The 24,117-nt window shown below is 38.6% G+C and overlaps 4 protein-coding genes and 1 long non-coding RNA gene across 5 annotated transcripts; 3 read left to right on the top strand and 2 right to left on the bottom strand.

The window, feature by feature from the left end:
- The first annotated feature begins 260 nt into the window (after positions 1–260).
- LOC117612553 lies at positions 261–1,455 on the top strand. The gene is made up of 3 exons (XR_004583446.1): positions 261–444; positions 763–814; positions 956–1,455. It is a non-coding gene; the product is annotated as an uncharacterized LOC117612553 (long non-coding RNA).
- A 3,024-nt stretch (positions 1,456–4,479) lies between these two features.
- LOC117612556 lies at positions 4,480–6,168 on the top strand. Its single transcript, XM_034341242.1, has one exon. The coding sequence runs from the start codon at positions 4,480–4,482 to the stop codon at positions 6,166–6,168; it is 1,689 nt and encodes a 562-aa protein (XP_034197133.1).
- Positions 6,169–9,120: 2,952 nt separating this feature from the next.
- Positions 9,121–9,738, bottom strand: LOC117612555 (DNA repair protein XRCC3 homolog). Its single transcript, XM_034341241.1, has one exon. The coding sequence runs from the start codon at positions 9,736–9,738 to the stop codon at positions 9,121–9,123; it is 618 nt and encodes a 205-aa protein (XP_034197132.1).
- Positions 9,739–18,645: 8,907 nt separating this feature from the next.
- On the bottom strand, positions 18,646–19,332 carry LOC117612554. Its single transcript, XM_034341239.1, has one exon. It carries the CDS (start codon positions 19,330–19,332, stop codon positions 18,646–18,648), a length of 687 nt encoding a protein of 228 aa, XP_034197130.1.
- A 2,443-nt stretch (positions 19,333–21,775) lies between these two features.
- LOC117612550 (putative disease resistance RPP13-like protein 1) lies at positions 21,776–23,902 on the top strand (the record flags this gene model as incomplete). Its single annotated transcript, XM_034341235.1, has 1 exon — positions 21,776–23,902. A coding segment is annotated over exon 1 (1,850 nt), but the record flags the coding sequence as incomplete, so codon positions are not given.
- Between the last annotated feature and the right edge of the window lie 215 nt (positions 23,903–24,117).

Genomic DNA, 24,117 nt, shown 5'->3' with positions numbered 1-24,117 from the left:
CACACACATTTCTTTGGAGGTCAAAGAAACTTGTGTAGGCAACCATGCATGATTTCAGAGTCGAAGCTGCTTCACTGGCCTTTCTGTGCTCGCTTCTGTAAGGGTATATCAGATTAGTTTGTCATCAAGATTTAATATGGTTCACTTTTTTTGTTGCTTTCCTATTACCATCAATTTTCTTATTCCAAATTGGATTGGTAGGATCAAACCAAGCAGGTTCGTACATTGAATGTATCACATCATCAATTTTTGTTGCGTTTCAGACAGAAAATGGGCCTTGAATTGTGTTCTGAGCCAATGGATTTTTCTAGAATCTAAAGTGCAATGGAAAATTACTGAAGTGATCTACACGAAGAGTAAACATTTTTTCTGTTGGATGCTGGAGGTGCCTCTTATAAGTGGCTAAGTTGCAATATGTGGTGTCATCAAATGCTCTGCAAAAAGGTCAGTCATCAATTAACTTACGCTTTTAATTATTTGATGGTTATATCATCTCAGTTCTTGTAATGTGGAGTCGTCACCAACAGGTCCGTCACATTACATTAGTCATATATGGGATTCGAATCATTACTTTGTGCTATTGAACACTCAAATGGAGATAGATTTTTTGTCTGTGGATGCCAGTGGTTAATATTGTCATATCACTGGTTATTTATTGTATTTGAACAGTCAATTGAGATAGATTGTTTTGTCTGTGTTATTTGTTGTCATGTCCTTTGCTTCATTTCTGATGGTTGCTTACTTAAATCTGTTCTTCCGCAGTTCAAGTTGAGACTGGAGCTGAACAAGGATTAGGTCAGCTGTATATTTCGTGGTAAACACCTCTTTCTATACACATTTCCTACTGTCTACATAGATTAATTTATCAGCATGATTCTATAGTGCATTTAGAACCTAAAAATAAAGAATAAATTCCTGTTGTCATTAATTTGTTGTTTCGAATTTGGACTTCTAGGAACAGACCCAGCATGTTCATACATGGCTTGGCTCACTTCATCATCTTTTGAGACAGAAAATCAGCCTTCAACCGTCTGCTGATTCAATAGACTTTTCTATATATCTCAAGTGCAATGGAAAATTGCAGACTTACATAAAGATTCGCTAAGATTTCTGTTTGAAATTTTCTACCGGAGGCTGGAAATGCTTCTTATAAGTGGCTAAGTTGCAAAAAATTGTAGGATTGAAGGCTCTGCAGACTGCACAGAGGTAAGAAGTCATCGTCATCAAGTAACTCCTAAATGGCTGCATCTTAGAAGAATGACACTGAATCTGACTCCTAAATGGCTGCATCATCTTCAATCTAAAGATTAGAAGTCACATGAAAAAGTGTTGTATTCTTTTGTCCTCTATTGTAGTTTATTTGGTGCTCTTTTGACTTTTAGAGGTGTTTTCAAATTTGAGAATCCAGTAAATGCATGCGTACATATATTGAAAGTATTCCATATGATTTCTTCTCGAAGAATTTTCGCGATAATATTTCTGAGAAGTGTTTTCTTACATACTGATGAAATGAAGTAATCACAAGCTTATATAGCTATGTAACAATGACTTCTTCACTAATCTAAGCTTAACAGAATAACTAATCAGACTAACAAGCACAACTAATCAGACTAACAAACACGTGGAGCTAACAGACTTGCCCCCTCAGCAAGTACACGTGTCAGCACATCACACTGTTATGAATTAAAGAGAAGAAAAGTCAAACGAGAGAGACTTTAAAATGATTAATTTACACTAAGAAATAATAAGAATGAGTGAGATTATAATAAAAAATAATAATTTTTTTCGGAAAAAAGAAGAAGGAAGAGACAGGTTAGAGTTGGACCATCATTTTCAACGAGTCGTTTAGCTAGTCCAAAATATATTTCAGATAATTTATTTCGGAATAATGTGCCAACAATCATAGAACAAAATTAAAATTAAAATTAAAACAAAATTATTTATACATGCACAAGTAAGTTAAAATTGAGAGATTCACTATTATATCCAATATAGGAGCCCAAATTATTATTAAAAAAATAAAAAAATAAAAAAATAAAAAAAACCTATATGAAATGGACTTTAGAAACACATTCAAAACTTATTTATAACACAACAAAGAGACTTTTAACTTATTTTAAATTACAAAACTGTCATTGATTTTTTAAAACAAACTCAACTCAAAAACCTCATAAAAAAGCCAAAAAAACTCAATAGGGCATCAAAGTAATTTAATAATTAAAATTAAATTCAATAGGGTCAGTTGTCATTTTTTCGGTTTGTTTATAGAAATTAAAGATAAATTTATTCCTTTATAAAATGATAAATTTATTCCTTTGTAAAATGACTTTTGAGGACTCATGTTAAACCCAAAAACCAAAAACGGCTGAATCGAAAAACGCAATTTTTTTTACCACCCAAATTTATTCATTAACTAGAAAAGGCACCATCACACCTTGTCTTTAATCTGCATGAAATGAAACCCACTTCGTGATAAATAAAAACGAAAACAGAAACACCAGAATTGATGAGCTTTTTCACCAGCACATGAAAAAGTGGAAATCCTCTGCCTTTAGATGAATTGACAACAAAACTAGCAAATAATTAAATGGGCAATTAGATTGCTTTGTATTGTTTGTTTGCACTAATTGAAATCTTAATCTCGTAGAACAGAAAAACTGAAGTCCAAGATATCTTAATCTTGTGTTTAAGGCTCCACCTTAGGATCTTTATTTTCTTCAAGTATTTCAGATTTGCTTCTGGTTGTAGTTTGATTCCTTGCTGTGCTTAGGAGCTTTTGCCTCCTTTTCAATGAATATTTTGATTATCGTTAAAAAAAATAAATTTAATAATATGAGGAGAGAGAGTTCTAAATGAATGCTTGAATTAATAATTAAATGGTATTTTAGGAATATTGATGTGTGGAAAGATATGATCGTCTTTTTTCCAAATTTAAATGGTGAGTGAGAAGATTAGGTGGGTGGGAAAATAAGACAAGTAGGAAAATATCTCATTAAATGCCAAAAATAGGGAAATAGCTTAAAATGACACCCATTTCATAATTTTAACTAAAAATACCACCCCTTCCCAATTTTTGTACAACTATAACCTATAAATATAAAATTATTGTACACTTATTGCTGATTTTTCACAAGTTCAGAAATTTGTTCTCTTAGCTCACACAGCTCTCTCTCTCTGGCACAACTCTCTTTCTCTTTGGTATCTGTCTATCACAGCTCTCTGTGTCTCTCTTGGCTCTCTCTATCTTGGCTCTCTCTCTCTCTAGCACAACTCTCTGTCTCTCTCTTTGCTCTCTTTCTCATAGCGCAGCCGTTTCTCTCTCTAGCTTCGTTATGTCTCTTTCTTCCCTATTCGATCTCTTGCTCTCTGTTTGGAATCGCGAACCCTTCCCTTTAGCTATGTCTTCTGAATAGCTGCTTGCAACCTTGAAGCTCTAGTGGATTGCCGACCTCGAAAAGGTAGTGTTGATGGTTATTTTCTTAATATCAGTGGGATTATGTGAAATGAGTTATAGTTTGATTGTTTGGGTTTGTGTTAAATTCGTTTTGGCTTTAATGTCTTTGGGTTAGTTTTTGTTGAATATTCATGCTCATTCATCTGGGTTTGTACCAATTCCATTTAGATTGGTCTGGATATGTGAATCTTGAAACTTGGGATTTTCCATTTGATGTAGTAGATCTGTATAGTGTGATTCTGATGTGTTACTAGTGTACTGTTGTTGTGTTCCTCTTATTTTACAGTCGTATTGCTATTATAGTGCCTCTATATTGCTGCTATATTGCTATTTTATTGTGGTTATATTGCTATTGTATTGGATGGTTATTGTGGTTATATTATTGTGTTAATGAAATGTTGTTTTGTCATGGTCAGAAATGGAGACAATTGTTATTCTCGTGTGCTACAATGGAAAATGGGTCACCTCGAAGAAGATGTGCAAATATGAAGGGGGTGACTCAAAAGGCTTAATAGTTCCACGGACCATCAAATTTGCTGAACTGTTGGACCGTGTGCATCAGATTGGTAATACAAACAGCAGGGAAGACAAGGTTTGCTTAAAATTCTCAGTTTTGGTGGCCTCGAATGAGTGGAAGCACATAAAGATTGAGGACGATGATGATGTCAATTTTTTTTATGAAGTACAATTCCGAGGTAACACCTTCAAAACTAGCTCCCTTACTCGTGAGTATAGAAGATAAAGGACTGACAAATGATGTAGTTCATAGTATGCATATCATGACAGATAGTAGTCGGATGGGTCATTCTTCAGTTGCCATTGTTGAAAGCAATGAAGTAACTTGGAATAATACAAATGTCACTGATTTGGGAGGTGAAGTAGGGACAGATTTTATGGATATGATTGATTTTAGCGAGGTGGAGGAGATGCATGGTGGTGATAATGGTACTGAAAGAAATGAAGTGTCAGTGTCCTCTGCCCCTCCTAATTTGGGGTGCTTGAACACAGCTGCCCAGTTGCCAAAAATGCGTTTAGGAGGAGAATCTGAACCCACTCGTCAACATTATTGGAGTCAAATGGGTGAAAAAAATCGGTATAATGCAGTCGGGGTAAAAGACGAAGAAGCATATTTGGACAGCGGGTTTTCACGAAGCGATTGGAATCCGAAAATTACAGTTGGGCAAATTTTCTCTAGTAAGAAAACATTGTTGACGGAGTTACGGTTGACGGCATTAAGAGGCCACTTTGAATTTAAGGTGCAATTCTCTTGCACTAAGAGGTTGCTTGTGGTTTGTTGTCAATGTCCATGCCCATGGCGGGTCCGAGCATCGAGAATTGGAGAATACAACTTCATGATTGTGAGGTGTACAACTGTCCATGAATGTGATTTGAGGTTTGTAAGTGACAAGCATCGTCAAGCAACCGCAGCACTTGTAGCCAGTTCACTTAAAAGGAAGTTGAAGGATTGCCGGACAATATACACACCAAGTGACATTATGAGAGATGTGAAACACAACTTTGGTTGCACCATCCATTATTCGAAAGCTTGGAAAGCAAGGGGGTTAGCTCTATTGTCCATTAGAGGATCAGCGGAGGAGGCATATTATATCCTTCCAGCTTATTGCTATGAATTGGAGCGAATGAATCCCGGCACAAAAACACACATCCGAACTGATGAGAACAATCACTTTGTGTATTTATTTATGGCGGTTGGCGCATGTATTAGAGGGTTCCGTTCTTCCATGCGCCCAGTGATAGCCGTGGATGCCACTCATTTAAAATCCAAGTACAAGGGTGTTATGTTTGCAGCAAATGCATTCGATGGTAATCGAAATATATATCCTCTTGCTTTTGGGATCGGGGATTTGGAGACGGATGCATCATGGCATTGGTTTTTCACTAAACTTCATGAAGCCATTGGTGAGTGTCCCAATCTTGTTATTATTTCTGATCTCAATGTTAGCATAGAGAATGTGTGGAACAAAATTTTTCCAACTGCACAACATGGCATATGCTTTTATCATATGAAGGGGAACATGAAACGCACTTGCAAGTTGAAAAAGCATGATCACATACTTATGCACTTTGAGAAGGCTGTGAAAGCTTATTCCATTGCTGAATTTGATTGTCATTTTCGCAAGATCAAGCGAAAGGAACATTTTGCTCAATATCTTGAAGAGGCAGGGTTACATAAGTGGTCTAGAGCTCACACGGATGGACGCCGCTACAATGTAATGACAACAAATATTGCGGAGTCAATCAACTCAGTCCTTAGGTTTGCAAGAATGCTGCCAGTGGTTCATTTGATAGTGGAAATTGTTAATCTCCTTGTGAAATGGTTCACCGAACGTCGTGAGTTGGCTTTGAATTGCACAACAACATTGTGCCCCAATTTTGGAGAGAAGAAGTTGAGGAAAAGGTTGGAGGATGCTGCAAGGATGAATGTGGTTAAAGTTAATAATGCACAGTATAATGTTTTGGACGGTAATATGGACGGCCTCGTAGATTTGACGAACAACAGTTGTAGTTGTAGAAAGTTTCAGCTTGGGCAGCTACCTTGCAAGCATGTAGTTGCAGTTTGCCGCTTCTTGAAAGTAAGTGTATATGCAAAGGCTTCTCGGTATTACACTCGGAAAACATGGATGGATGCTTATTCGGATAGCATCTACCCGGTACAACCTCACGGAATGTGGGATACTCCTGAAGATGTTTGAAGTCGAGTTGTGCTGCCTCCCGTGGCAAGGGTCATGCCAGGCAGACGAAAGAAGTTAAGAATTCCCTCGCAAGGAGAGGGCAGCATTAGAAGAAAGTGCTCAAGGTGCGGTTCCGCAAGCCACAATAAAAGCACCTGTAAAAACAATATTCCATTGCGCAATGTATCTTAGACAATAAGATTTGTGTTGCTTTGGTAGGTCATGTGAACTCAACTTTTATTTGTGGTGGGTTTCGTGTTATGTTGAATGGGAATTCTTTTAAATTTGCATTATTTGGGTTGCATTGCTACAGCATGCTGATTTGGGTTGCATTGCTACAGCATGCTGTATTGCTGACAGATTGCATTATATTGACCTTTTATTGTACTGGTATTGCTTTCATTGCAATTATAATTTGAGTGCGAAATTAAAGGGACTGGAATGTAATTCCAAATGGATCCAAAACATTAAAGTTCTTAGAATTCCTATATTACACAGTTACTGTGATACTCCGACTATACCTTATTTTTTGATTACAAATTCGGCCGATGCATAGGCCAGATGACAGGACCCGACCCAATTTCCGCTTTGGAATTCGAGCCAAATCCTGTGCGTGTCCGACACCTGGCGAATATCGGGCACAAAAGACCTTTTTACCCTTCTCGTTTCAATTTCTTTTTAGATATTTTGGTTTAGGTTATTACAATCTACCCCCTTTATAAAAATTTCGTCCTCGAAATTTACCCCCTTGTCTTTTAAAGAGGGGGAAGGGCTGCACCTATATCTGCAACCTAAGTTATTATACAGCATGTGTGACTGAAAGCTGGACATTTTCTATTCCAAAATCTGAACTGCTTATTTCCCACACATTCTATAATCTCATTAGATTTGCTTCAGCTAGGATTTGGTTCCATTGCTTCTTTAAATCTCATTACATCTTCCTTAGGCGAGAAATGTTGAAGAATACCCAACTGAAGATCCTTCTTCTAGTATCTGCATAACTCCTTGCCAATCCTAGGTTACTTGAATCTTTTTCTGCTTAATCCAATAAGGTTTCTTTATTTCCTGCAATACTTTTAGATTTCAATAAACCTTGCTTAACATTCCATCTTCATACTTGGGTGGTCCATACTATGCCTCGTGTAAGGCATCTATTGGAAACATCTCAGTTATAGATACCAATAACAATTTGTAGATTCGTAATCTAAGGAAAGCTGACTATTGTCACTTTAGACACTCTCTCAAAATGGTATCTTTTCACCCCAAACATTCTGAAATTGCAGTAAATAATGCTCTTGCTTCCTACTGAGTCATGTTATATTGTCTATCTGCAGGTTTAAAACTGTTACTACATCCCTTCAGCTGACTACTTCCTCAACTAGCCATATTGATCTGGGCCCATCGCTAAACAGAGCTCCCATCAACTGTGGTATTTCCTGTAACTTACCTTGCATACTTGTTTTGCTGCAGTAATGATCTTTTTATACTAAGGGAATAGTGGCAACCCTTTTTTTTGAAAAGCTTTAGACTGCCCATAATATTATCCTCCAGTAGTACTCCTCTAGCAGGGCCCGGATTCGTGCCTACCACAGCTGGCACATTAGGGCAACTTCTCCTGTTAGGGTCTGACAACAATTGTCTTCCAATACTCCTGGCTACACTAGTCCCAGAACGATTTCCAATACTACTACCCTGACTGGTATCTTTACTGGAACTAGATCCAGGTCGGCATCCTCCATACCTGCGGTCATTCGGTGATCGGAGTCTGTAATCACCACTGTAGTTACCTTTCTTAAATTCTTGCTGATTAATATTACCTATATCCAAATACTGTGCACAGGGTGCATCCGATAGTTTACCCATTATCTGGCTGGGGCAAACATCACTACGGCACCAAGGTTAACCAACCACTAGCTAATCACAATACCTTGGATGAAGGCTTTTTAACCTTATCGCAACCAGGTACTACCTCTTACTTTCCGATCTCTATTAGTAGAAAGTAGTACGTGAAATCTTTTCTCGTACTCGGGTCAAAACAATATTCCTTATCTAGCTGCAAAACTTCCTGCATCCACTCATTCGGTAAACTTGTGGGCAGTGTTGACTATCAAATATGGCTCTAAAATGCTTGTCTCGTATGAGTTAAAGGATTCTAGTATCGTTGCTTAACCAAATCCCACCAATACTCTACTCTTCTATGGAGCAACCAGAACCTCCCCGATCTACTCTATTCCTTTAATTTAATCCTCTTTTTTACTACTAGGTACCACCATTATTCCAATTTATAGCTCTCAATCATTTTTACTGGATCCACCTATCTCACGGATAGATATCTGGCTGACTAAAGCCTGAGCTAACAACTCCAAGGTCTTCTGGATGTTTGGATCTCCCTGTCTACTAGGTACAGTAACTACGGCTCCTGACGAGCCTCTAACAACCGATTACTCTACCGGTTCAGATACCGGTGCAGTTCCTGTCCAACTTGAAAATCTCCTCTCTTTACATCAAGATATTTGTCTAATTTTCCTACGGATACCACCACCATTAGGGCCCACTCGAAAAGAAAACCAGGATGCACAAGGTGCGAAGTCTACAGGAAGTATAAACCTATACTCTGATACCAAATTGATAGGACCCGACCCAATTTCCGCTTTGGAATTCGAGCCAAGTCCTGTGCGTGTCCGACACCTGGCGAATGTCGGGCACAAAAGACCTTTTTACCCTTCTCGTTTCAATTTCTTTTTAGATATTTTGGTTTGAGTTATTACACTAGATGTGGGGCAAATACAAGGTGAAATGTCCCATGTGTTTGACTACATATACTTGTTGAAGGAGCATTACGAATGTTAACCTCAATAGAGTGCTCATGTCTTGCCAAGAACACTCTTGAATTTATGCAATGTGCCCAAGCTAGTCCCAAAACTGGACTCACCCGTCGGCCTAATGTGTCCAGGGACTCCAAGTTTCCCAACCTCACCCATTAATTTTATCATGTGGCCCAATAAAATCCACCACTTGCTTGGTGACAACCACCGCCAACCTAAACTTATTTGCTAAACCCTTCAATGTCCCAGATATGTTGAAGAACATTTCAGACATCCGTTTCATATCTGCCGGTGTTGTCTGATACTGTGATCGGAACAATGCAGCAATGGAATCAATGACAATGAGTGTCATAGGTAGGCGGGTGTGATCAATGGCAATAAATGCTTCTATGTCTCCAAGGACATGGATGAGTTGTTGAGCATCATGAACACCATGAACATATATGTCTTCCAATGGCTTCAACCTTATTAAGTTGGGGTATGATGCATGATAAAGGTTGCCTAGTTGTTGCAATCGACGAAATGAGAAGCTGAATTCTGTGAATATGTAGACGGAGGAGCCCCTTGGTCCGCCATGTGAGGATGGAAGCTGAGCTCGTACCGTAAGTTGGAGACAAAGCTGCGTCTTCCCGGAACCACTCTCCCCTACCAATTCAGTTATGGAGTTGCAGGGTATCCCACCCCCCAAGCAGTCATCTAGTATTGGGCATCCAATGGATAATTTAGGGGTTGAAAGAGGAAGGAGCATGAGGTTTTGGGGTGTCATGTTTCTATAATTTAGGGGGGGATGTGATGGTGCTACAAGGCATGCATTATATATATATAGTTCATTTTGAAGGTCTGTACTGTAGGCCATATGTCTTTTAAGGGATGTATAATTCATCCTTTTTCCAGGTTGTAATTACTTTTTTGTTTATTTATTAGTATTTTTTTGGACCATATAATTTAAAACATATTCTGATGCAGTACGTCCTGTAATAGGATCATATTGTAACTCTATCACCACTCTATTGTACTCTTATTGACATAATATTGCCACTATACGCATACTTATTGTATAGTTATTGCTGCTATATCGCCACTGAACTGGACACCAATAAACTGTATACGCACAAATACAAAATGAGGCTTCATCATTCCATAAAATCCTATTTCCAAACTTACATAATACAACAACAGGCCACCCCATCGTTACATAATACAAAAATACACCACCTCATAGTTCCATTTCCCTACAAAATGAGGCTTCATCATTCCATAAAATCCTATTTCCAAACTTACATAATACAACAACAGGCCACCCCATCGTTACATAATACAAAAATACGCCACCTCATAGTTCCATTTCCTTGTTGTTGACAAATTCGAAGTTGGATACTCTTCAAGTGCGGTGACTACGACCCATGAAATTCATGACCCCGGCCACAGTGATGTTGGCCCAGTTTCCTGCCGGATCCACTATTTTTGCAAACTTACGAGATAGTTCGAATCCCCTTTCCACTTCTTCTTGCTTCAACTTGGCCATTGCTTCTGATTCCTTGAATACCATAATTGCAGTGGCAGGGGCAATTTCAATTTTTTCTTTCATTGTCTTTATATGTAGGAGATGCATGCGCGCATGATAACGAGAGCGAATTGTGCGGTTTTTTATGACACCCCATCTAGCTTGGCCCTCCACAATTTTTGAAACTATGTCTGCATGAAGATTTTTCCAAAACATGGTATTGCCTCGACATTGCTGTATGCCATGGACCAAGTCTGCAGGGAGTGAATTGGGTGACTTGGCTTGTGTTTCAGTCTCCCCTCCTTCAGTAATTGAAAGCGTTGGGTTTGGTGTGAGGTTATGGTCCATGGTCTTCGATATTTATTGTAGCCTGGTGTACAACTTAATTGGAAAAAAAAGGGACTAAATGCGATGTGAGTGAAATCGGTGGGGAAGGTAATGGCTGTAAGCAGGAGTTAAAGTGATGGAAGTTTTCATTTCAAACAGCTGGGTTGATTAATATAGGCAGGTTTTAATGACCTGGAGTAACTCAGAGAGTTATTGGCGGGAGGGATTAGGGGGAGTAATTGGCGGGAGGGATTGGCGGGAGTCTTAGGCGGGATAGTATTGGGCGGGAGTTATTACCCAGGTTGACTGTATGCCTTTTTGTAATATATTTGTATGTTGGACGTTCGCAACTTGGTCATTTTCCCATTATGTAATTCAAATAAGGGATTTGCCTATTTGCCTAATTCACCAACTCATTCGAATTGACCAATATGGTTATTGTCTTATTTCTCATTTCAGCAATCTCAATTCGTTTCCATTTTTCCATTTTTCATATTTTCCTATTTTCCATGTGTCATCCAATTTTCCAATTTTTCAATTTTTCAATTTTTCATTATTTTTGCCTATTTTTTCCTATTCCCTATTTTCCTATTGTGCAATTTCCCAAGTTTCCTTTTGTTCTATTTCCAGTTTTCCAATTTTTCAATGTTCCCATTTTCCCATTATGTACTTAAAAAAAGTTGCCTACTTTGCCTAATTCAGAAAGTAATTAAAATTGTCCAATATGGTAATTGTCTTATTTCCCATTTCCACAATTTCAATTCGTTTCCAGTTTTCTTATTTTCCATGTGTCCCTGTTTCCTATTTCCATTTTTCAAAATTTAAGTTTTTGTCCAATTATCCAATTTTTTTTTTTTTTCCAATTGGACTATTTTCTAAGTTTCCTTTTTTTCCTATTTCCAATTTTTCAATTTGCTAACTTTCCTTTTGTTCTATTTCCAATTTTGCTATTTTCCAAGTTGCCTTATTTCCTATTTTTCAATTATCCAGTTCTCCAATATTCCAATTTTCCAATTATCCAATTTTCAATTTCCCAATTTGCGTATTTGCCTATTTTCCAAGTGTCCTTTTTTCTTATTTCCTATTTCGAATTTTCGAATTTTCATGTTTTCAGAGTTTCCTTTTTTTCCTATTTCCTATTTTCCTATTTTCCTATTTTCCAAGTTTCCTTTTGTCCAATTTCAAATTTTCCAATTTTCCAAGTTGCTTTCTTTTCCAATTTCCAATTTCCAAATTTCCTATTTTCCAAGTGTCCTTTTTTCCTTTTTCCAATTTTCCAAGTGTCATTTTATCCTATTGCCTAGTTTCCTGTTTCCAATTTTTCCTTATTTCCTATTTCCAATTTTCCAATTTTCCAATTTTTCAACTTTCCATTTTTTCGTATTTCCGATTTTCCAATTTTCCTTTTCTTCTATTTCCAATTTTCCAAGTTTCCTTATTTCCCATATCCAAGTTTTAACTTTTCACTTTTCCAAATTTCCAAATTTCCAATTTCCTGTTTTGCTATTTGCTATTTTCCAATTTTCTGTTCTGAAATTCGCAATAAATGCTTAGTTACATAGTCCTATTTTGGGTTCAAATCCACAATTTCCTATTTCCCATTAAGGTTTGGTTTTTTGTCGTTTGGAAGCCAATTTTATTGTTGTTAATGTAATGTTGTACTGCTGTAAATTACAGCCAAGGAGTTAATGGTGTAGTTTGCAATCCCATCAATTGAATGCACCAACAAAATACCCAATATACTTCATATAAGTTCGTACATATAACTGAACCTTCCTATATAGAACTGCAACAGAGGCACCTTCTTAACGGGAAAGGTAATTAGTCTTACTGAAAGGCAAATATTCTCCACTCAAGCTAACCATATAGTCGTTTACAACTGGAGACTGAATGTACCTCTATTTGTTTTGTTGCAGGCAACAGCTGTGAATTGTCCCCAGTAATACTTCAAGATGTCGGATGTACGCCCTCCTAACGAGCATGTGAGTTACCCGGGGGACCAGCCGTGGCATGTGCCATTCCCATCTCCACCTCGGACTCCCAATCATGATCCCACTTCATCTGGAAGTGAGGCTGAGAGCAATGATCCGCTTGACAAAATCTCTGCCGTCAAGCACCACCTCCAATATATGTCAAAGGCAACGGATTGGTGGGAGAGTAAGTGCGATATTCATGGCCAAGTTATGGGAAACTTGGCCAACAAGTTGAACAAAGCATACGCTGGAGAGGTGAAGCAAACTCTTAAAGCAAAAAGTCGGAGCAAAGAGTTAGAGTCCTTGAAGTTGAAATTGGAAGACAGAAAGAAAAATGTCCTCGAAACATTCACACAATCTGAAGAATATAACCATGAAATGGTTGAATGTTTCAACAACGGCTTCGAAATGTTCCGAGATTATGCTTCGGTCATCTCACCAGACCACAATTGGAGTGAAATTGATGTAGCTGGTGTCTGGCAGGTACTGAATATGGGTTCTGATGGAATGGCTCATCATAGCCTCGTGCATGCAGCGAGAAGAAAGGACAAAGACATGGATCTTTTGATGGACCTGTAGTAACGGTGAGTGCTGCTTCAGTTCATCTCACCCGAGTACATGGATCTTTTGTTGCCTTCATTTTCCCTTCGCGGGATAGATAGTATTGTTAAGGTTCGGTGGCGATTTCTTTTGCATGTGTGAAATGTTGTTTGTAATGTGTATGTATTATATGTACATTGACTTAATATTGTATTTCTATTGTGTTTATATTGTCTTAATACTGTAATGTGTATGTATTGTATGTATATTGACTTAATATTGTATTTATATTGTGCTTATGTTGCCTAATATTGCCTTTGTATTGTATTGATATTGTGGGCATATTGCCACCATATTCTATGTACTGATAAAATTCCTATCGTATTGCCCTTATATTGCTCTAATATTGCCATCACAGTGTACCTATATTGACCTAATATTGCTCATGTATCGTATGTGAATGGCATGTGCTGTAATAAGTCTCCACTTCGTTGAAAATAATCCTGAATACAAAGATGACGGACACAACAATTGTTATCCATCCTTATATTACCATGAATTCATTTGGACCTTTCAAATGATAGTTGGAGTTGCACATGGATTCATATTCAAAAGGAAAGTAATTCTCTCCCTCAATGAATTGTCGTTCAAAAGATACTTTGCTATCAAATATTGGGTCCAAAAATGCAACATCCACGGTAAATTAATTGGGCACAAACCACATATTACAAAACGAGGAAGATTTATGGCATGCTTGAAAAGAGAAGGGCCAAATACAACAGAAAAGAAAATCCATTCAAGCTTGTACAATGGAATGCACAATAACCCTTTGACATGTCCTTCCAACACCAGTGTTTTGCCTACGTTAGAGTCGCAGGAGGAGAGCATATTGCCATTGTGCAATTCGAGGGGGCAGTCAATTTGGTATGGTGGCATAAACATGTTTACTCCACGAATCACCTGTATGGGACAGAGCTTCCTTCTTCCCTTGTCGTCTGTAGGTTTCAACTTCACACTTTTTATATACATGTATGACAACTTGTGGCTATTTATGTATGGCCTCCTAACACTTGTTCTGCCATTCCAAAGTATTAGGCGAGAAAGTTTGAGTTGAATGACTGGAAAGACTTCAGATGACAGAAACTAGAGATTTTGAAGAAAAAGGGTTAGCAAGAACATAAGTCATGGCCACAAAATAAAGAAAACATGCTATAAGCTCCACAGTAATGTTTACTTCATCTCCATAATCAGAATATTGGGGAAAAACTACCACGGAGAAATACATGAAATGAAAAACAACTCGGCAGTTACTGTGAGATTGTGTACATAAAACTTGGAACAACCAAACCAATTAAAGCTAAGCCATCTCATACAAAAAACCTACATCAAATAACAGTGTATGGTCATCTTGTTTGGAATATTGCAATCAACACTTGGTTGAGACCGACCTGCAAAAACAACTGGGTTAAGTGCAGATGACGCCATTTATGAAGGGCAGTTCCAGAATTAAGACCTATGTTCATTTGTAACTGCCACCAAATCAGTTCATAGTTCATAGTGCCAAATATCATAGTGCCAAATCAGTTCACAGTACCAAATCAGTTTTTGTATTTTTGTTGGCATAGACAGCCGAAAAGAAACTTACAACAATAGCCTCTGTCACGCTCTCCAGAAGTTTATGCAATTTTGAAACAGCAGCATTCATACTACGCTTTGTCACATACATAAGATCTGAGAATTTTAGACCCTAACCATTTGTGAAGAGCAAATATTAGATTTGCTTAAAGAAGACAACAACTCACAGAACCAATGGATGAAATAATATGAACATATGTTTTGCGAGTTCCACTAGTTTACCAAGTTTACCAAATGCATTACAAAATTAAAAACTCATACAAAAATAACACCAAATACAAATGTTCTGCGAGTTCCACTAGCAAAGCAGAGTACAAATCATGAAAATGGTACCTGAAGTTCACCGATCAATTCAGATAATTTACCATTCTTATGCCGGATGGTGCTAGTATACCCTGTACAAAGAGAACAATCACTCAGATCGAATACAGCTAAATACACAAGGAAACTAATCCAGTATGCAAGATGAAAGAGGAGTGATTGGTACCTACTCCAGCTAAGATCAGCAAACACAGTATCAGGTTCCAAATTCATATAACAACATAATGCTAAGCAGAAAAGTAGAATTGCTGCCAAAATTATTTAAAACGAACTAAGTCAAAACTAAATGGAGAAATGTTAACAAAGTTGTATGCTTGAGTAAGTCCAGTAACAGATTCCCAAAACAACAGAGACAAAATGTGAACAATGGCTACTAAAGCATCCACAAAGAGCAACTATGTTTATATATGGAGGTGTACAAAATAGTTAACCTTCAAAATCGAAACAGTGTGTGTGCCATGTAAGGCAATTAGCCATTGCTTCTATACTGTACAATATTACACCTGACAATAATAACTAAACCAACTAGCTGTAGCAAAAAGGCAGGATGACCATCTAAAGTACCCCCAGCAAAGCATCTACGTTTGCATCTTCATATAAAGGAGTTCCTGACATAAGTAATGAGCAAAGTGAATTCCCAAGTCATAAGTCCAGAGTGAGGTGAATTCACGGACATGAAGACATTTACCTCATAAATATGCCTCCCCCCTTAAACCCTCAATTGCAAGCTTCAGTCGGTAATATTTGATCTTCAAAGGGTCAACTTTATCTACCGAAATCCCAGCACTGAGATGCTCGAGGAATTTGACGGTCAAGATTCCGCAAGACGTACTGTGAGGCCAATAAGTTGGGAAATTAGAACTGCAGTTATGTAAAATTTGGATAAACTGCACTAAATTCACAAAGCTTACCCATCTCGTTGTTGTGGCACATCTGCAATGCTGCACACTGAGAATGGCGTAAACATCGACATCGTCAGCCCCTTTTGCTTAACCTCTTCAACCTCAGAATCATCATAAAAGTGCATATCGTACAACACTCGTGCCAGCGTATCGCTAATAGGGTGCAGAAGTGTAACCAGCTTTGAACGTTTGGTAAAAGCAACATAGGAGTCATACACAGTTGCAGTATGTTTGACGAAATCAATTTCGATTGCAACCCAGTGAGACCCTTTCAGATTATATGGAAAATAGACCTTCCGGACTTTTGTCCAAGCTTGGGCATACCCGTGTTGCCACGTACCACGCACAAAGTGATGTATATTCTTTAGCTTGCTGGGTGGAAGGTCAACGGTGTTTGAAGCAGCTGCCTTCTTCGATCCACGTTTCCTGGCAGTCGGCTTGAACGGCTCTAGAAATTGCTGCACAAATTTAAATGAAGGCATATTAGAAAATCACAACCGACAGCAAATGAAGCAGTGAATGTAACATGGTTACATGTTTACCTGCAAGCAACAATCTGCCGTTGTCCAGTCAGTTCCAAATACCAACGGATGAGAGAGTTGCCTTTTCCGGATAAGAAAGGTTGCCATGTCCAGGTGCTGAAAGTTGACACATATAATATTAGCACAATTTCATACAACTCTACACTTAAAAAAGGTGAGAAAACAATTGAATTATCGTAATAAAGTACAGCTTTGTGTATCGTTACCCTTGAGCTCATCCATTCCGTTTCATCGACAAGTTTGTAGAAAAAATCAGCGCCCACTGAAAATGATTCCAGCTGCACCTCCGCACTACAAAAGGCAAACTTGCAACGGTTACTTGTGTAGTCATGTCATAAATATGACTTTGTTGATGAAAAAAATACACATGTATATTAAAGCAAACTCTACATTCTCTCATTAGTCTATGACTACATAGTAGAATAGGATGAAGATTGGAATTCAAAGGTAAAGAATCGTAACATGATATCGCTTTTCCAGGCAGTGCAAAACTCTATTACTGCCTTCACATCTTCAATGGGCAAGGATTTTGATGGATCAAAACATGGCGGGGTTGCAGTCGCAGCCGACACACTCATCGTCCTCTTCTTCCTCAAAGGATCCGTAAATGGGCTCAACAATGTCTGCGCCGGGCGCTTCTGTCTGCACCCTTTACCTTCCACTTCTTTTTTTTTCAACACTTGAACTACCTTCTTCATCACCAGCCATAGTAACTGTGGGTAGACTTGGAGGATTCATCAAACCTCCCGATGGCACACTCTTAGTGATTTTCCAATCTTCTAACAGCTTCATGACTCTTTGGCAGATTTCGTCACACCCGGCCACATCTTCCGGGGGAGGCAGCTTCTCGGATTGTGCCTGCTCAGCTACTTCATGCACTTCTAAGTGCGGAACTGAAGTGGCCATTTTTGCCTCTTCAACTACCATGGCTGCGGAAGGTTCGGCTCCATCACCGGGGACTTGTGTTTCCATTACTGCCGGTTCTGTAGGCGGACTAACATAGGCATGTAATGGCGACAAGTCATTGTTGCCTCCTTCATTCATATGAGGACTACCGAGGTCCTCATGTCCTTCCCCACCTTCATTCACCCCACCATTTTGTTTTTTCAGCTGCTCTATCTCCAACTTAAAATAATGCTCCATTGAAGCCAGGGTGTTGCGGAAATCCTCCCCACACTTTGTATTTTTTTCGAACTCTTTTTCAGCTTTCATTGACTCCTTCCGTACCTTGTCTTCCAACTGATGCACTCTGTCGCGAAGCGCTCGATTTGATAGGGCAACTTTGGCCAATTCATCCTTTGTCCTTTCAAAGTCACGCTTCAAAGTGCGTAACTCTCTGGACGTGACTGTACCCTGCATTAAGTTATAATGCATGTGTTACTATGCAGGCCAAAAAATATTGCAACAATACAGCAGTTATTTTCCTATTGTATTATGACGTATATCTTCGAAAAAATGTAATGCTTGCCTTAGAAGACGACGGAAGGCTTGCAGTTTCGTCAATGTCCTTATCTTTTTCTTCTACAGAGGCAGAAGTGCTGGTTTTTTGTTCAGCGTCATCGCCAAACAACTCAACAAATTCTTCTGTGTTGTCAACACTGTCACCCCAAGTCCAATACGGCTGCTGTTTATCGATTACAGATGGCCGGAGAAGTTGCACATCAACCTGCAATTTACACATACAATATACATATAAGTAAACTTATTATATTATATTTTCAAATGCCTAACATTATCATTAAAAACTGAACTAACCTCACGGTTCTCGAATACTTGGCTCATTAGCTCATAAAAACGCGGCGAACTATTGCTCCTCCAATGTAGTAAACGAGGGATGTACGCATTATCTTCGTGCACCACCAAATGTAGTGCCGCCAACGCTGGAAATACCTCATACGCCCAAATCTGGTTTGAGGAATAAAAGGTCAGTCATTGTAAACAAATGCAATTTAACTTCAACATCAATGGACATTTGCTCACCTGAAGTGCATAGGCAAAACCTTTGAGGTGGTACTCTCTTGGTCTACCGGTTGCCGTTGTTGTTGGTTTCTTTCCAGATTTTTTTGTTTTGGCAGTTTTTTTGGGCACTTTCACTCGCTGGTAATCTGCACAAAGTGCCCTCAGCAGTGACGCATTTGTCTTCGCATAAGACACAGCACCCCATGGATACTTCCCAAACTCTTCAAGGTCTTCCGCCAACTTCAAATATCGCATGTCAATGTGGACATGTTTTTCGCTGCCCAACAGCACAAACACAGCAAAGTATACGAATCCAAGCTTCAATACATCGTCCACATCATCGCATTCGAGGAAGGCCTTTTCTAATTCCAACAGGTTCACAGTTTTATCGTTGGCAAAGTACTTCCGTTTCAATGAGCAGTTCTCATTAGTGGGAATCGGAATAAAGGGAAGGTTTCCAAACCTTAGCCCTGTCACGATGCAAAATTGCTGCGCTGTGAATTGGATGACCTTATTGCCAACAATGAATTTGATCCCGTTCAGTTGGGAAACTGTCTTGGGATCAGCTTTCCTGAGCAGCAAGCCGTGGACAATCGGAGAAGTCCACTTGAGGTCCTCAATCCCCAGGAGATGACCAAAACAACTCTGTTCAAACATTTGCAGCTGCTGTTCAGTGAATTTCTCCTTTATCGTAGTGATTGCGGTCTTCGTATGGGATAACGACAATGCTTTCCCTTAGAACTTTTGTTCCTCCGCAATCATCAACTTCATTTGACCAACCATATTTCCCTGCATGCCAATATTATAAACAAAATTTCAGTCGGTTGCAATCTAGACAATAACAAGCAATAAACAATCACCACTTATCAACAGCCTATTATAGGATATGAAGTGAAAAAAAAAAACAAAAAATACATATCATAAACAAAACCCCAGCTATTTACAACTGACCTCATAATTTAATGGCTCAAAGCCAAGTTTCAAGACACCCAGTACTCTACCACTCCTGCATAATATAATATCTAAACACACATCTCAACACACCATATAATCACACCATCTAATCATGAGACAGCTTCAGCTAGAATGGGAAGGTGCGGTAGCACAAGCCTAATTGAGAACAATTCAAGACTAACGATAGAAATCTATCTGACTAGAAAGAGTTTAAAAAAACAACAAGACATCGGGAAACAATTTATTCACTTCAAGGTATAATGTAATGGAACATCCTATGAATTAGTGGCAACCACAATACTGACTCTACTATGGCCCTCCTTTCAAATGTAATAAAATGAAAGAAATTGGCACCATCCCTTCAGTTTTTTCTTAACAAAAAATCAAAGATAAATTCATAAATAAACCATCAAAACGGTATAAAATGTTTGTAAGACATGTACAATTACAAAATTATAAGTTCTCCTCAGAAACAAAGTTCTCTAAGTATCCATACACAAACAAGAAAAGCAAAAGCTTAAAGAGTTAGCTTATAGCAAAATCAATGTCCCCATTTCTCTAAACCACACCTGTTGGTGGTAGGTTCCCATCTTCACTCATTTCCCGCTTTCTTTTAAGCAGACAATGATCAAGCACAAAAGAGCAAACTTTTAAAGAACTCATATTACACCACATATAGTTCTAAAGAAAACTTATCCATATCCAATATGCAAGCCCTAAAGTTAGTAACAGAGTTATAAAAAAAATATGTCAAATTAACAAGCATTATTCTCAAACAAAAAGTATGATATGGTTGGGAGTTTACAAGTTCAAAATGATATACACAGGTTAATTGTCTTACACTTTAGATATCATCTTCAACAAACAAAATAGATACCAATTAGACTTGTAAGAAGGTTAAATGCAATGGTCATAAAGACCCATAGTAAGCCACCAAATACCAATCAATAACTGCTACAAAAACCATAATAAAACCATAATAAACTAAAAATACAACAGCACTAAAATGCCAACACAACATCACTACATTAGCAATACACTAGCAACAAAACCACAAATATGACAGCAATAGCAACAACAAAACAACAGCAGTGCAAGCATCAGTCCACAAAGAACAAACCCATTCACTGTTTCAAACAAGGAATCATCATACTAAGATCATTTCAAAGAAACCCCAAAACCAATTTCAGTGGAACTCCTAAACCAATTTCAGAGAAACCCCTAAACCTTCAACAAATTTCGAACAAATCCCTGAACCAATTTCATAGAAATGCATAAACCCTAAACCAACTTCAGAAAAACCCTTAAACTGTAAGAAAATGACGATGAACAGTACCTGTTCAAGGTGAACGATGGAGTTGAGCTTCGATGAACAGATTTCGCTGGGAGAGGAAGAGAGAAGACAGAGTTAGAGCTGAACGACGAGAGATTGAGAGCTGAGCGACGAGAGAGTGAGAGCTAATCGACAAGAGATGAGAGAGTGAGAGCAAAGCGACGAGAGAGTGAAGAGAAATTGAGAGACGGAGCCAAGAGAGGGAGCTGAGAGAGAACTTCAGCAAAACTGAAAGAGAATTTCAGCAAAAGTGATATGTGTACAGTAAAAATGGTGGCATTTAGAGCTATTTCCCCCAAAAATAAACTATGCTAATAATAGAAAAAAAGATTAGGTAAATGGAAAAACCTCTCACATGCTAGATCACGTGCCTGACAGGGGAGGTGAGCGGCCCACATGCTGTCACACGTGTAGAGTGTGGGTATTCAAAAACCAAAAAAATAGTAAAACATAATAAATAAAAAAGTTTATGATGATTCGTGAGCTCTTTCACGTGCGACCACCCAATCACATGGCAACTTGGACTTCTTTTTTGTTCCAATGGCAACTGGGAGTATGGGAGCAACTTTATGTTTGGACTGGACTGGATTTGTCGAGGGAAAAGGTATGCTTCAGCACACGTGAAAGCATCATTCATCATTATCGACGGTGGCGACCCCATCCCCCATGTGAAGTTTGGAAACTCTGCCCCCCCAAGAGAATAGTCACAAAAAGCCTTCATGCAGCCTCACCTTTTGAAATCTGTTTAAGAGCCATAGATTCACAAAGAGATCAACGGCGTTCGAGTCTGGTCCACTTGAGGACCGTTGAATTGTCGTTCTTCTCTTGCCATCCTCCAGTCTCCAACAGTCCAAACCAGAGTATTATTCCTTAGGCCATGTGCGTCCACGAACCCACCTACTCAATTTGAATTAATTAATGGTAATGATCCATCCCCCATGTGAGGGCAAGAAGAGTTTTAAAAACTTGTCACCCCAGAGAAAGACATTTTCAAAAAGCTTTCATACTTCCTTACCTGAGCTATCTGAGCTATCTACGAACCTTGGAATATTACTTCATCCAATTCCCTTGCAAAGAAAAGAAGAGAAAAATGGCTGGAGCTTTGATCGGAGAGGCCTTTATTTCTGCTTCCATCCAGGTGATTTGTGACAGAATTGCCTCACCCGAGTTCATTGATTTATTTCGGCACAAGAAACTCGATCAACCTCTCCTCATGAAACTGAAGAGGACCCTTTTGACCTTGAACGCAGTGCTCGATGATGCAGAGGAGAAGCAAATTGAGAAACCAGCTGTGAGAGAGTGGCTTGACGACCTCAAACATGCAGTCTTTGATGCTGAGGACTTGCTGGGGGAGATCAACTATGAAGCATTGCGATGCAAGCTGGAAGGTGAAGCTGAAACAGCCGACAAATTTACCAACAAGGTGTGGAACTTCCTCCCTACTTCTCGTAATAAGTTTTATCAAAGCATGAATGTTAAGATACAGGAGTTGTTACGAAAACTAGAAGACTTTGTACAACTGAAAGGTGCTCTTGGTTTGACAGAAGTTGTTGGGAGGAAGTTTTCACAAAGAACTCCAACAACTTCCTTGATTCATGAACCTTATGTATATGGTAGAAATGAAGTCAAAGAAAATTTATCAAAAGTGTTGTTCTCTGATGATGCAAGCAAGGATGATGTGTCTGTCATCACCATTGTTGGAATGGGTGGGGTTGGCAAGACAACCCTTGCTCGAATGCTTTACAATGACGACAGGGTGAAAGAGCATTTTACATTTAAAGCTTGGGCTTGTGTTTCAGAAGATTACGATGCTATTAGGGCAACTAAAACTCTTCTCGAGTCAGTCACTTCAAAACCTTGTAATACGACAGATCTCAATTTGCTTCAAGTTGAACTAAGAGAACAACTGAGGGGGAAGAAATTTTTGTTTGTATTGGATGACCTTTGGAATGAGAAATATACTGATTGGAACTGCCTCCAAACTCCTTTTACTTCAGGGGCAAGGGGAAGTAAAGTCATCGTAACAACACGGAACAAAAATGTAGCATCTTTCATGCAAAATGTTCCCACTCAACCCTTGGAACCATTGTCGCATGAAGATTGTTGGTCATTACTTGCAAAACATGCGTTTGGAAATGTAAACTGTAGTGCATATCCAAGCTTGGAAGAAATCGGCAAGAAAATTGCACGAAAGTGTAATGGGTTGCCTTTAGCTGCACAAACACTTGGCGGTTTGTTACGTTCCAGGCTAGACTCTGAGGTATGGAACAGAGTACTAAACAACAGCATTTGGGAGTTACCTACAGAGAAAAGTGACATTCTTCCTGCTCTAGGGTTGAGTTATCATTATCTTCCAGCTAAGTTAAAGCAATGCTTTATTTATTGTTCAATTTTTCCAAAAGACTATGAATTCAAGGTAGAAGACATTGTTTTTCTTTGGATGGCGGAAGGTTTAATTCCCCAAGCGGAGAATGGGGACAACATGGAAGAAGTGGCTAAGGAATATTTTGATGAACTTTTATCCCGATCATTGTTTCAAACATCGGGGAAATCAAGTTTCGTTATGCATGATCTCATCAATGACTTGGCTTTGTTCATGTCTAAAGGATTTTGTTCTAGGTGGGAAGGGAGGGAATCACATGAAGTAGAAAGAGTTCGCCATTTGTCATATGCTAGGGAAGAATATGATGTTTCTCTTAAATTTGAGCAATTAAAGGAGGCTAAGTGTTTGCGGACCTTCCTACCTACCTCTTTAAATCCATATAACTCTTATAAAAATTATTATCTAAGTAAAAAGGTTGTACAAGATTTGTTGTCGTCACACAGATGTTTACGGGCGTTATCATTGTCAAGTTATAGGAATGTCACTCAGCTACCTGATTCTATTAAAAATCTTATTCACTTGCGCTATTTGGATCTCTCTGGTACTGCAATTGAAAGGTTACCTAGTGTACTTTGCAGTTTGTACTATTTGCAGACGTTACTATTGTCAAATTGTTCATCTCTTGTTGAATTACCTGCAGACTTGAGAAAATTGATAAATTTACAGAAATTAATGCTGGGAGGTTGTGCGTCTCTTGCTAAATTGCCTGTAGACCTGTGGGAATTAATTAGTTTGCGTCATCTTGATGTGAGTGGAACTAAAATTGCAGAGA

Source organism: Prunus dulcis, unplaced genomic scaffold (assembly GCF_902201215.1).
Source record: "Prunus dulcis unplaced genomic scaffold, ALMONDv2, whole genome shotgun sequence".
Taxonomy (NCBI): Eukaryota; Viridiplantae; Streptophyta; class Magnoliopsida; order Rosales; family Rosaceae; genus Prunus; species Prunus dulcis.
The sequence above is the reverse complement of the archived record's forward strand: the minus strand, read 5'-3'. Positions and strand labels throughout refer to the sequence as shown.

Bases quoted from the DNA above. Each gene is read 5' to 3' on its own strand.
- LOC117612554 (XM_034341239.1), bottom strand. From the start codon at position 19,332: ATGTTTGAACAGAGTTGTTTTGGTCATCTCCTGGGGATTGAGGACCTC.
- LOC117612555 (XM_034341241.1), bottom strand. From the start codon at position 9,738: ATGACACCCCAAAACCTCATGCTCCTTCCTCTTTCAACCCCTAAATTA.
- LOC117612556 (XM_034341242.1), top strand. From the start codon at position 4,480: ATGCGTTTAGGAGGAGAATCTGAACCCACTCGTCAACATTATTGGAGT.